The 12792-nt window shown below is 33.0% G+C and overlaps 1 protein-coding gene across 7 annotated transcripts; it reads left to right on the forward strand.

Annotated features, from left to right (window-relative positions):
- Positions 1-396: 396 nt before the first annotated feature.
- On the forward strand, positions 397-12115 carry LOC137820271 (DENN (AEX-3) domain-containing protein). Of its 7 annotated transcripts, none has more exons than XM_068624251.1 (19): positions 397-919; positions 1702-2010; positions 2378-2566; positions 2764-2847; positions 3536-3595; positions 3970-4014; positions 4852-5057; positions 5783-6247; positions 6946-7072; positions 7161-7358; positions 7438-7527; positions 7917-7979; positions 8498-8572; positions 8672-8722; positions 8974-9054; positions 9770-9904; positions 10233-10340; positions 10969-11034; positions 11801-12115. In XM_068624251.1, the coding sequence occupies exons 2-19, from the start codon at positions 1708-1710 to the stop codon at positions 11867-11869; spliced, it is 2415 nt and encodes an 804-aa protein (XP_068480352.1). In that variant the 5' UTR covers positions 397-919; positions 1702-1707; the 3' UTR covers positions 11870-12115. The 7 variants fall into 7 exon arrangements, 5 of the variants coding, with proteins under 5 accessions (XP_068480352.1, XP_090151099.1, XP_068480354.1 ...); XM_090294973.1 differs by having other exon boundaries at positions 412-919; positions 2764-2854; XM_068624253.1 differs by having other exon boundaries at positions 917-1274.
- The last annotated feature ends 677 nt before the right edge of the window (positions 12116-12792 follow it).

A 12792-nucleotide genomic window follows, 5' to 3' on the forward strand; every position in this document is an offset into this window, starting at 1 on the left:
GCATACAGTGTAACACTATTTTGATCATTTTTTTTGTAACATTTATAAAAATGAAAATAAGATTTTTTTTTTCTCTATGTAGCCAAAACATTTTTTTTTAGTTTATTAATAAGTCATGAATAACTTCGTATATAATTTAATTTTAGTTTCTAAAAATATTTTTTTCTTAATGAGTTTATCCGAAACAGGACCTAAATCATTATCTTATTACAGAAACTATAAATTGCTATTATATGGCTAGGAATGTGGACCATAATGTATAATAAAAACACAATCAAAATTTCCCTCATTAAATAACTATAAAAGATACAATTATTACATATATTTTAAAGTAAATAAAAAGGTGAAATTATACTACAAAATAAATAAAGAAAAATGTTATTATTATATGAAGTGAAAAACAAAAGAAGAAGAAGAGAGGAGAATGTGGAAGTGCAGGGTGAGAAGCAGAAAGACGCAACATCCAAACGAATCAACGATCCAAACAAAAACAGAGAAAAAGCAACGTTCCACGTTGTTGGTCCTAAACTACAACACTCTCTGTGTGAACATCACAATTGTCGTTTCGTCGTTTCTCGTTTCGTTTCGACGCCTACGAAGTTTCTACTACTCCCACTCCCACATTCAATTTATTACCCTAATTACTATCGCCAACCTTTTTTCCTTCTTCTTTGCTTGGCATTGCATGGACCATTTCACCTTCTAACACAATCAATTTTTCTTTAATATTTTCCTCCCAGACCCAGAGAAAAAAACTACCTGAAGAAGTTGATCAATTAATTAATCTTAAATATCACTTTTTTCTCTCTCTCCCTCTCCACCCTTAATCCCTTCCCTTGCCCCACTTTTTGTTCAAAGCCTTTATCTCTGCCTCAACCCCCTCTCTTTTCTATTGTTTCTTTTATTACGCTATTTCGTGGTAAGTTTCTTTTTTTTTGGGTTTTGCTTTTGTGGGTTTTCTGATTTCAGTTGTTGTGTATGTGTTCAATCTTTTCAATTTAATCGACTTTTTTCATCTTCAACCTTGGTCTGTTTTATTTTTTATTTTCCTTTTTCATTATTTTTCTTCTTTGGGGATCTTGAATCAGATTAAATGTATTTTTTTTATGTATGTCATTAAATTTGTGTATCGGGTGTTCACCCTCGTGTGTTTTTCAGTTTGTGTAAAAGACAGTAAATATGAAACATGGGATGGTTACTGGTGTAGCTTTCAAGGAGCTATGAATGGAGTGCTAAAATGGGTTTTTTGTAATACTTAAGGCTGTTTGTTGAAGGCAAGTTCTATGTGGAAACATTTTGTTTTGGGGGTTTGTTTTATTTTTATATGAGATGATGTTACTGTGGACGACCAAGTTTTTGCCGGGTTCATCGTTGGATTTTCGTTATTACTATAGTTTTCTGATCGCACTTTTGAAGAGCTCACTATCACCTATTTTTAGGTGTGGTGCCATGTTTAACGAATAAGTTTTCTTGAAAATTCTTGTTTTCTGCACACATCAAGACTCAGTTTTTGGCGACTTGGTGGTATATTTGTTCATAGCTGTCACTATTTTATGTTGGCTTGCATGATATTCAGGCATTCACATTTTTAATGGTTTTGAGATTTGTTTGTAGCTTTATTTTGAGTGATACTTTCTTGGAATTAATCTTGTTTCTAAGCAAGGTTTACTTATCAAAATCACTGGTATGTATGTTCTGAAGGAGCAAATGACTGGAATGTCAAAGGAGGAAGTGTCTGGTAGTCCCAGATGGGGTGCTTCAATTATTATGCAGACAACAGAGGATGTGGCTAGAGCTGTTGCTGCTGCTGTGAATTCTCCAAGGCCATCTGTTATATATTCATCAAAAAATGATCAAGGTGGCAATCAACTTCAAAAACTGCAGTATCAAGTTACAAAAATGTTAAAAGGATTTTCTCGCCCTCCTGAAGTTAAATATAATAATTACAATCCGGAAATCCTGACAACTCAGAAGCGTCAATGGGCTGCAAACTTTCAGTTACAGTACATGGTAAAACTAAATTCTTCTTATTGAATCATTAGAAGTCAGAACTAGGTGTTTGTTGCACTCTTTCTAGCGTAAACTATACGAAAATTTAAGTTGGTGGATACTGTTGGATTTTTGGTCCTTGGTTTTAGATGTTTTCCCCCTTTGTTCTTCGTTTAGCAGTTTGGCCCAAGCACGAGTTACTTGAACATTCAGCTGCTTCCCCTTTCACCTTAAACCATCATATCTACATGTGTTTCTTCTTGCTAAATGTCATTATCAGCGTTTTTAGATTTGTGCCTTCTTTTTGACTCGGCACACGAATTCATACTAATTTGTCCTGGGAATATAATTGTTCTCAGACTCTGATAGACTCCCTCATATTTGACAGGACCATAGGTCATTGAAGGAGCCAACAAAGCTGTTTGAAAGCATGGTGGTTGTTGGACTTCATCCTAATTGTGATATTCAGGCACTGCAAAGGCAATATTTCTTAAGAAAGTCTGAAGGCCCTGGTAAATTAAGAAGTGCTCTTGGTTATCAGAATCAATCCCGTGTGGAGCCTAGTCTTGAACCTCAGGTTTGATCATTTGATGCATAAATTTAATTACCACTACTATAACTGTGCTAGTTATTCTCACTGCCTCTTGTCCTATCACTGTTTTTTTTCCAACATTGCTGTGTCCACTACAGCTTTCATTGGCTGCTGTTCTGAATATTAATTTTGTGTTCAGATGTATTGGTATAATGAAAACTGTATGTTCATTTTCTTTCCAGGTCTTATTTGTTTACCCTCCAGAAAAACAGCTGCCTCTTAAAGACAAGGATCTTCTCTCTTTCTGCTTCCCTGGAGGCTTGGAGGTTAGGTGTATGCACTACGAACTTCTAATTTCCCTTACCCGTTTTATGCCATTATTGTTGCTATCAACATCTTCACCACCACTATTATCAATATTATTTTCAGATAAATATTAAGAACAGATTACTTCTAGCATTGGGAATTATTTTGACGGTAAAAAGTATCAGGAAAAAATTGTAGCTTTTTGAAAGATATTCCCCCATCCCAATTTGATATTATGGAGAAAACCACATGTCTCTTCCTTTTGTTTATAATCAAAGGGGAAATAAGCTCAAACTACTTTTATAAAGTTGTAAGTTTTTATCATAAGCTATCCTGCCGAATTTATTGGAAAATGTTGAAAACAGTTTATGAAACTATCATAAGCCATTTGCATAAGCTCTCTCAAAAGCTTCTGTAAGTACTTATATCATAAGTAAAAAATAAGCTGTAAATAAGCTCTTCCAAATACATCAAAGAGAACAGCGTTTTATCAAATAAAAACCTAATTAGATTAGGTACCCACAATATACATTAGTAATAAAAAAGCATCTTGATGAATCAGATTTGTATTTAATTTTTTGCATCAGTTATCTGAATAACTAATTTTAGTTGAAGTATCTGCAGTGAGTTAGATTTATTTATTTTCATTTCAGTAACTAATGTGGAGCTTATACTTAGGTTTTGCTTTTTTCCTGGATCTGATTTCAGGTTAATGCTGTCGAGAGAACACCTTCCATGAGTGAATTGAATGAAATTCTTTTTGGGCAGGTATTTATGAAATATTTTGCTTTCACTAATATTATGCATCATGCAAATTTTCTTTGTTAATATTATATTAAATTAGTAACAAAAAGTCTGAAATGATATATCTATTTGTCAATCTGGTTACTTTGCTTGTGCAACTTCATTGTACATACACAGACTCCTAGCATGTTTGTTTTATTGTTGTCATGCGATCCAATGCACTTTCACTCCAATCCATATCTCTACTGTCATTGAGTTCAATCTATGTTTGAGTCTTCCCAACTTCATAATCAACACGCAATCAGTATATAAGATGACCAACTTGTATGATGAAGTTGGAGAGTGTTCAAGTTTTTAAACACTGAAGCTCACCTGTGTTTGTATATTGATTTTTGCAGGAACACCTTAAACAAAGGGATCTGTCTTTTGTATTTAGGCTACAGGTAACATAAGAGGTCAAATTGTTACATTGTTTCATCTTTCTCATATTTTTTTTATACTAATGTTCTCTCTTGCTTCCTTACATCAATATATTCTAAGGATGAAAATTGGATTGTATATTTTGGAAACTTTCAGAAATGTATTTTGGAATTATATATGTCACAATGGAATGTGCTAATTCATCTGTCTTTTCATTTTATTCACTAGTCCAATGCATCTTTCTAAATTATTCTTAGCAAATGTTGTTTGGAAAAATGATTGAAAAGGAGTTACTGGATGATTACGGAACCACTCAGTTGTCTGGCAATATCCATAGAGTGGTTATTGAGTAACCACTTAAGTAGTAGCTTGTTCCTAAATTGCATATATTTTAATCAATAATTCCTTTTCACTATTTCAACAGGTTTATAGCTGGCCAGTGTTAGTTTGGATTCCTTTTTTGTTGTTTTTGGACCTTAATTTTCCCTGGGTCTACGTTTGTAACCTTTGAGGTTTACCTCTTCTAAGGCATCAAAGGCTCATATACTCGCATTTAAGCTTTGAAATGGCTTCTAGTTTCCTGTGCTATATATATATATTATATCAAATTTCCCTTTTGTGTTCTCAAGGAAAACATTTTTGTCATCCTTGTGATTTTCTACATACCTTCAAACTTCCTTTTATTTCCAAATTCACATACCATGTAAACCATGTCTTAAGGACCTATTGACTGGTATTTTGTTTAGATGATCCTTAAGTTTGAATACTTAATGGCTTTACTTAATGTTTTTGTTTTCTATATTATACTCATTTCTGTACTAAGAACGCTACTTTCTTTTGGGCATCTTTTAATGCCACAGGGTGCTGATAATTCAACTCTTTATGGGTGCTGTGTCTTAGTTGAAGAGTTAGTGCAAAAACCCTCTGGATTGCTCTCCCTGGTTTCTGATAAACAGTCGAGTTATTCTCCTTTGAAACGTGAACGCCATATATTGACTACACAAAGATGTTACTGCATTCTCTCAAGGCTCCCATTCTTTGAATTGCACTTTGGTGTATTGAACAGGTAGGTTGATGGTGTTTGACATGTCATTTATTGTATAAATTTTTGGAAGAACAGTTATGTTAGTATTAACTGGGCTATGTTGTGTCTTTTATGCACCGAAGTGTGTCAAGTAACTAGTGATCTGGTGATGATTTATATGATTAATGTGCGGTATTGATCTTAAGTGCTAGTATTTTGTATGTTTATGGTAATTGACTTGTCACTGGGATTGCTTGAATATTAGTATATTTACTATTATGAACATTTTTCAGTTTCAAATGGACAGATAAAATAAATATCTGCGTTCCTTAAATTAATCAACTTGGCTGAAAAGGACATAAAATAAGCAAAGCAATGTTTAATAATAGTGAGGAAGTCATGTACTTGGGCAAACACATCACACCCAATGTAAGTTAGAGGAAAAGAAACCATGTTTTATTTATGACCAGATGATATTAATTGAAGTAAATAACATATTGGCTGAAAGTAATTGGAAATGGTTCAATCTTCGTTGGCACTAAGATGTAGTTTGTTGTGACATAAATTTGGTCTTGGCATAGAAGAGTAAACTTTACTATTTTTTATTGGTGAAGAAACTTTTAACTTGACATAAATTTGGTCTTAGCATATGCTCAAATTTATTGTGTGATTCATAGAATGTTAGAATTCTTTGCAATCTAGCCTGACAATATATATGCTACACTTTTATGGTTTTTGTACGACTAAATGTGCTGATATCTTTGTAGCATCTTCATGCAAGAACGACTAGATCGGTTGACTAAAAACATTGGAGATTTAAATTTAGAATATGTCGAAGGTAGCTGTGAGGAAGAAAATTTTGGTGAAGATTCAGAGTGCATGTTGGTGAATGATAGATTAGAAGATAGACACGATGACAGTCCAACGATTTCTCAGTCAAGCCTAAGAAATTCCTCACCAGAAATCATTGAGGATGATAGTAATTATCCCAATAAACAAATAGTTAACGGGGAGCTGCATATATTTAATGATAGAGTCAATGATGAGCCTTGTGATCCTGAAAATGATAGAAAAACTGTTAATGAAGAATCTGGCCCTACAAATGCTGACGATAATGATTTGTATGGAGATGCTTTTGTAACAAATAAACAGTCAGAAGATAGGCGTTTACCCAATGCTATTCTTCCACTCTTGCGGTATTGCCAGTATGAAAGCTCTGAATCTTCCTGCAGGTATTTTAAGACTGTCATGGTTCTGTGCATTTAGTCTGTTTTTATGTGAACTCAACATATGTAATGGTGTTCACTGTGCTTTGACTGATGTCATATATGTGTTTTGTTTTGTGGTCGGATCTGAGAGTGCTAATAATAAAATCTTCTGTATGAGTAGTCTGATGTACTTGGTTCTCTACAGGTTCAAATAATTATGTTTTTTGTTTATTCCTTGACGTCATTTGAAAGCAGATATGTTTGATTTTTGACTCAGTAGTGCTCATTACGCCAATAAAAAAATAGTGTTCTTTACTATTATGTTCTGTGGTGTATTCTCGTGTATGGCATGTGGAATGAGTTGATGAGGAATATCAGTCATTTAATGACTCACAGTACCTACCTGTTGTGTTTTTAACTCTGTATCTGCTGTGGTTTCTTTTTGCAGAATGCACATAAAATTGCTTATTCCTTTTTTTTTGTTTGCACACTTCTTTCTAATAAATTATCTTTACTTATCCAAGCTAATCCTGATGTATTAATGCAGTTATGTTTTAGTGTGAATACGCTGTGGTATATTATATTTTTGTTGCCTCTTCCAAATGGTTATATAAAACATGTCTGTTTTATGCTGTTTTCAAGGTTCACCCTGTGAAGGACATTTTAGTTATGATCTGTTCATTTCTTATAAATGATACATCTTAAGCATCTGCCTCGTGCAGTTTTCAGGGTTCTCCTTGTGATGAAAGAAATTTCAGGAGTGATGCTGATGATACTGAGACAGAAGATGCTTCATTCTCTGGCCAGGAGGATTTGAATGACCTAAATGGTATTCTTGAGTGGGCTAAGGTTTGTAATTTAAAATGCGTTTTGTACTGTTATTTTCTGGATTGTGTATATTGATATTTATAGCTATGTTATTTTTATCTATTCCCAGGCAAACAACTGTGGATTATTACAGATTGTAAGTGAGTATTATTGCTTAAGTTGTCCTGCAAGGGGCAAATCACTTAGGTTTCATCCTTTGGAGCACCTGCATCCCTTAGAGTATCACAGACCAGATGAGGCAATTCTACATCTTGCTGGTTCAACTGTTGATTTGAAATCTTTCAGTACAGGTCTGGAATTAGCAGAGGTAAGTTAGGTTAGTGATGTATTGTGTTTGATGGTCATATCCCCATGAAAATACTTCATTTTTTGTTTGTTCTTCTCAGACTCATAATTCTCTTCTGGCTGAGGAGGAGGCAACTGCATTATCTACATGGGCTGTAGGGTGCATGTGTGGTACCTTGAGACTTGAAAATGTAAGTTCTGTTTTACCTTGTGATTAAATATATGTTCTTATACCAAATATCTCAACATTTGTAGTAAAAAACTGATTTGACTTTGGTGCCATTTTCATAATTATTCAGCAACTTTAGAAAGCAGATGTTACGTGTATTACAACTGATTTATAGGAAAGGAAAACAATTGCAAAAATTGGGATATATACATGCTAATAAAATAACATAGCTGTAAAGAGTTGAAGGACACGTGATTAAATAAGAATTAAGCCCATATGACATTAAAATATTGCTGATCCATTGAGCCCTGGAGTTCAAATGTATTGATATGTGTGTAGCAGTTTCATAATGTTTTGTCGAGGACTTTACAGCTACATGTTGGTTTGAATGGTTTTATGTCTATTCTGCAGGTGTTAACATTCTTTGCAGGAGCTCTACTGGAGAAGCAAATAGTTTTTGTCTGTTCTAATTTGGTATGTCTTGTCGCTCAAATTAAGTCAGTAATGATATTGTGAATATTATTTATTTTCTCTATTTAATTTTATATTGATGCTAATGTTATCTGAGCCATTGGTTGGATACTTATATATGCTTTTTTCTCTCAGATTTATTGTTATTCCTTTACTAAACAGTAGTAATTATATTTGTACTTAAGTTGCCCTTGCTCTTTTAGGAATATTTGAGTTTGAATTTTGATGTGCCCATTTTGGCCTTGCTGATCTGCTCATGCATTAATGATCAGCTATTTTGCTACTTGTATTATGTAATGTACAACAGACAGCATCAGAAGTTATATTAATTATTTTTGGATCTTGCTAATGTGCGCATATCTAATGTTTATAAAATCAAGTACATCTACAATGAATATGGTTAGCTATATTGTGGTTTTGACCCAATCTTGGATTGGCTGATTTAGAGACTTTAATTCACTTGAATAGTTGATATTTTATATTAATCCTTAATGGAAACAATTTGATTCTTTTATGGTCAGGGAATCCTATCTGCATCAGTTTTATCAGTTATTTCACTAATCCGGCCCTACCAATGGCAAAGCTTGCTAATGCCGGTTTGGTTCCTCTCCTTTCAGATTAAAAATCAATATGGATTTTCGTAGTTTTTAGTACCACTTCTCCACTTTAGTATTTGATAAGAGCATACTCTCTAGGTTCTACCAAATGACATGCTTGAGTTTCTGGACGCTCCTGTCCCTTACATAGTGAGTATTCTGATCTTGCTTTACTATCAAGTTTAATACCTGATTTATTTCCATAGATAATGATATTGAATATAGTGTGTTGGAGCTTGTGAAATCCATTTAATAATATCTTCTATAAATTGGAACATTAAAATTAGAGTGATTATTGTGGTATATAGTTTTAAATTTTGTTTCTACTGTTTTCTGTTGTGGCCTTTTATATTGATGGTATCATATGTCATAACTGACTTGCCACAAATTTGATACTCTAGGTTGGTATCAAAAACAAGACCAGTGAAGTTCAGTCAAAGTTAACTAATAATGTTATCCTGGTCGACGTCAACAGGAATCAGGTCTGCTGTTTTTTTCATTTGCAATTCTCCAATGCCATAAGGCATAGTTTCCATCCCCTTCCCCGAAAACAATGCTGTATTGTATTTGTTAAGAAATAGTATGCATGGCTACTTCCCTCCTATTATCTTGCAAAATTCTTGGTTGAAAATGAATGAAACATTACTATGCATTGTTGAATTCATACTGTTCGATTATTATCATTTGCTTGCAACATACATTTATGTTTTCTTATTTTGTGTTCCTTTGAAACTATCTTTTATCAAATTCAGTTTTTTTTTTTATTTGGGAAGAAAGTGCTCAGATTGTTCATGCAACCCAACTGAATTGGTCAGCGCAACTTCTACTCAAAGTATAATCGACCCCACCGAATTAGTTATACAAAGGGTGTTAATATATTGCACCCTAACTAACTGAGTTAGTTAGAATCTACAGTTGTCAAAAGTAAAGAGTTATCACAATTCTTTTGTACAATGAGTAAACTAAGGCAACAGAGTAACACTATAATAACAAGATAAAAAAAGTAATGTGTTTGGATGATATATAGTAGGTTTATGTGAGTGCAGATTTCCTTGAATATTGCCCTGAAAATGATTGGGTCAGGGCTTCTCTAGTATTTTCTTTTTATATTGTATTCTAACTTCTATCATACTTTATTTTCAAGTTATAGCAGGATACACATGATCTCTTACAAAAAATGCTGTTTTTTCACTATAGGTGAAGTCATCAACAATACCTCAATTGCCAAGGCAGAAAGAGTTAATGGCTTCTTTACGCCCTTATCATGCGACTCTTGTGGGAGAAAGTTACTTGGGTATGAGAAGGCCAGTATATGAATGCACAGAAGTGCAGGTGCGTATCTCTTATTTAACACTTCCTCCTTATGTATTACGCTCCCTTATGTTCTCTGTTCCTTTCTCTTGCTTTTTTTTTTCTTTCAAGTATTTAATACCCATTTTAATAAATTGGTTATTCATTTACCTAATAACTCAATTTTATCGATTTTTTTTAAAAATACAAGTAGTTTATGATAGGTTTATAATGTCATATTGTCAACAATCAGTTATTCATATTGTAAAAAGTTTAACATTTTAAACGAATCAATTATTCATATTTCTATATCACGTTCAACAGCCATGTCAACATAATGTTACATAATCTTGTGTTGTTTTTCCAACAGGTAGAAGCTGCCAAGGGATTCTTATCAGTGTTAAGGTCTTATTTGGATTCGCTTTGCCATAATATTCGTTCGCATACAATAACCAATGTACAATCCAATGATGATAAGGTCCGTGTTTTTTCTTAACAACAAACAGAATTACATTTTTATGTGTTATCTACATATTTTCTCCAATTGTCTCTAGTGTCTCTCTCACCTTTGAAAATAAGGATTTAATCAAATACACTTGGACCCTGTTATATAGTGGTTAGTTCTTAATGCTCAATTGATTTGGGTATGGAAGGGTAGGGTTGTAAAAGTACATCTTAAAATTTATTGGTTCTACTTTATAGTTTGTCCTCCAACAAAACAAGCGCCATAATTCTTTAGAGGGTAATCTTTTAATAATCCCCATACAACTACATTACCTTTTACTGACAATTCTTTATTGACTATAATTTTGAGTTCAGTGATATGGCACACAAGCTAGATAAGTTTAATTTGTTTGTCTGTACTTATGTTTTCTTTGTCTCTTCCAGAAAATTCATACTAGCTTTTGCTCAAGTTGCTAGCATTGAGATGTAGAATGATCATATTCTTATGTTCAATAAGCAGAATTAAAATAACAATCATCACAAGACCATGTAAATTGAATAATTCTAATTCATATGCGTGTCATTGTTTGCAAATATTAACTTGCATTGCAAATGACAGATTTTAGCTCATGATTTGAAGATATGAATGTTTGTACGTTCAGGTATCCTTGCTTTTGAAGGAGAGTTTCATCGACTCATTTCCTTATCGCGATAGGCCTTTCATGAAGGTTTGGCTCATGAACTTTACATCATGACTTATGCTAATTATGTAAAAAGTTATCTTTATTTACTTTCTGGTTTTAAATGACTGGAACTGACTCCCAAAATGTATTTGATTTTCAATTACTCAAGTCCAATTCCGAAAGTTATATTTATGTGAATATGATTCAAACATAGTTTCATGGTGTAGTTTTTCTAGCTAAATTGTGTTAGTGCTTGAGAATCATTGTGATGCTTGATATTTTAGGCGTGGTCTATTTATTTCAACTATTGAAGCTGTTATTGGGATATCTAATATATCTACAGCCAATGACAAGCTTCTATCTATTGGCATCAGGCCAAGCCAGGGTGTTGAAGGGTTTCACTAAAATCTTGAGATTCATGTGGAACCTTTACCATGTGGCTGTTGAGTGTCTTGTACGCTTGAAACATATGGCTGTGGAGGATAGCTAGTTGTCACCTGGATTCGATCTAGTTCTTGATTGAGGGATTGACTTGTTCAAAAGTCAAGTTAACACGTGATGGTTGAGTTCTCAACTGCATCCACAGTGAATGTGTATAATGAGCAATAATTTTTATAAGTACACATGGGTTAAATGTTCTGTTAGAGTACTTATTTGTCAGCATGCTTAAATACTTTTGGCATGTTTATCATATTCATGTAATTTGTTCAACACATTTCTATTCTATATTTGCAGATGTTTAATGTTTTTGAGTATTATTATCAGTTCACTACTAATGCAGATTTCTCCTTTGTTGTCTTGTGCTAAACAGCTTTTCGTGGATACACAGCTCTTCTCTGTGCATACAGATCTTGTTCTCTCTTTTTTCCAAAAGGAATAGAGCTATTTGGGAATATTTACCAAGCTTGAACGCAAGTTCATTGTTGTATAATTTCTCTATATTATGTATGAGTTAAAATTTTCTCCCTACATTGTAACGAAAAATTCCACCCGCATAGGCTTGCTGCAGAACTTGTATATAATTAGTTAGATAGTATACTTAGTCTTAATAAGTGCTATTAAGGTTTCATTCTATGTAAATGACATTTTTTTTCATACACCAAAAGTAGAAGTTTTATGCTTACAATGTGGATATAGATATAATGCAGAACTTGGTAGCTGAAATGCCGAATACGTTTTTTACATCCTTATAAACATTTGCAAGGACTAATGTATATTCCATTATAAATGTAAGACCAGGTGTATGCTTGATTTTTGTCGTAATGTTCCTCCAATTCCAAGCATTTTAACTAAAACTTCATCATAGCTGCTTCTATTGAGTTAATAGTAACCTTTTTCTCCCTTGGAGTGCTTGCACTAACGATTTGTGAACATGTTTTAACACTTCATTAATGCATATTACTTTTCCTTTCATGTCACATCATATAACTATTTTTTGTCTTTTCTCTATTTTGTCTTTTGAACTGGTATTTAGATGGAGTATAAGACTTAGAATTTTATTTAAGATCCAATTATAATATATATATCACACACATAAATATGACCTTATACAACTGTTTGGTTTTTGAGGTATTTTAGGTTTAAAGAACCTATATACAACTCTGTTGTGTTTAAGGTAGTGTCTTGTAATGTGTTCATTAAAAGGTTGAGTTGCCAAATACCCAATGAATTCAATTTAAGGTTCATTCACATTAAATAATAACAACAATAATAAATATACTTTTTTTTAAAAATAACCTCAGTCTTTTAATAAATACATTAATTGGACTGAAATAAACAGAATAATTAATGTAAAGATCAATT

The sequence above is a fragment of the Phaseolus vulgaris genome, chromosome 9 (genome assembly GCF_051622355.1).
Source record: "Phaseolus vulgaris cultivar YP4 chromosome 9, ASM5162235v1, whole genome shotgun sequence".
In the NCBI taxonomy this organism is placed as follows: Eukaryota; Viridiplantae; Streptophyta; class Magnoliopsida; order Fabales; family Fabaceae; genus Phaseolus; species Phaseolus vulgaris.

Excerpts from the sequence above, each read along its gene's own strand:
- LOC137820271 (XM_068624251.1), top strand. The coding sequence starts at position 1,708 with ATGACTGGAATGTCAAAGGAGGAAGTGTCTGGTAGTCCCAGATGGGGT. Across the intron at positions 5,058-5,782 it reads CACTTTGGTGTATTGAACAG|CATCTTCATGCAAGAACGAC; the intron begins GTAGGTTGATGG and ends ATATCTTTGTAG. Across the intron at positions 8,723-8,973 it reads ACGCTCCTGTCCCTTACATA|GTTGGTATCAAAAACAAGAC; the intron begins GTGAGTATTCTG and ends TTGATACTCTAG.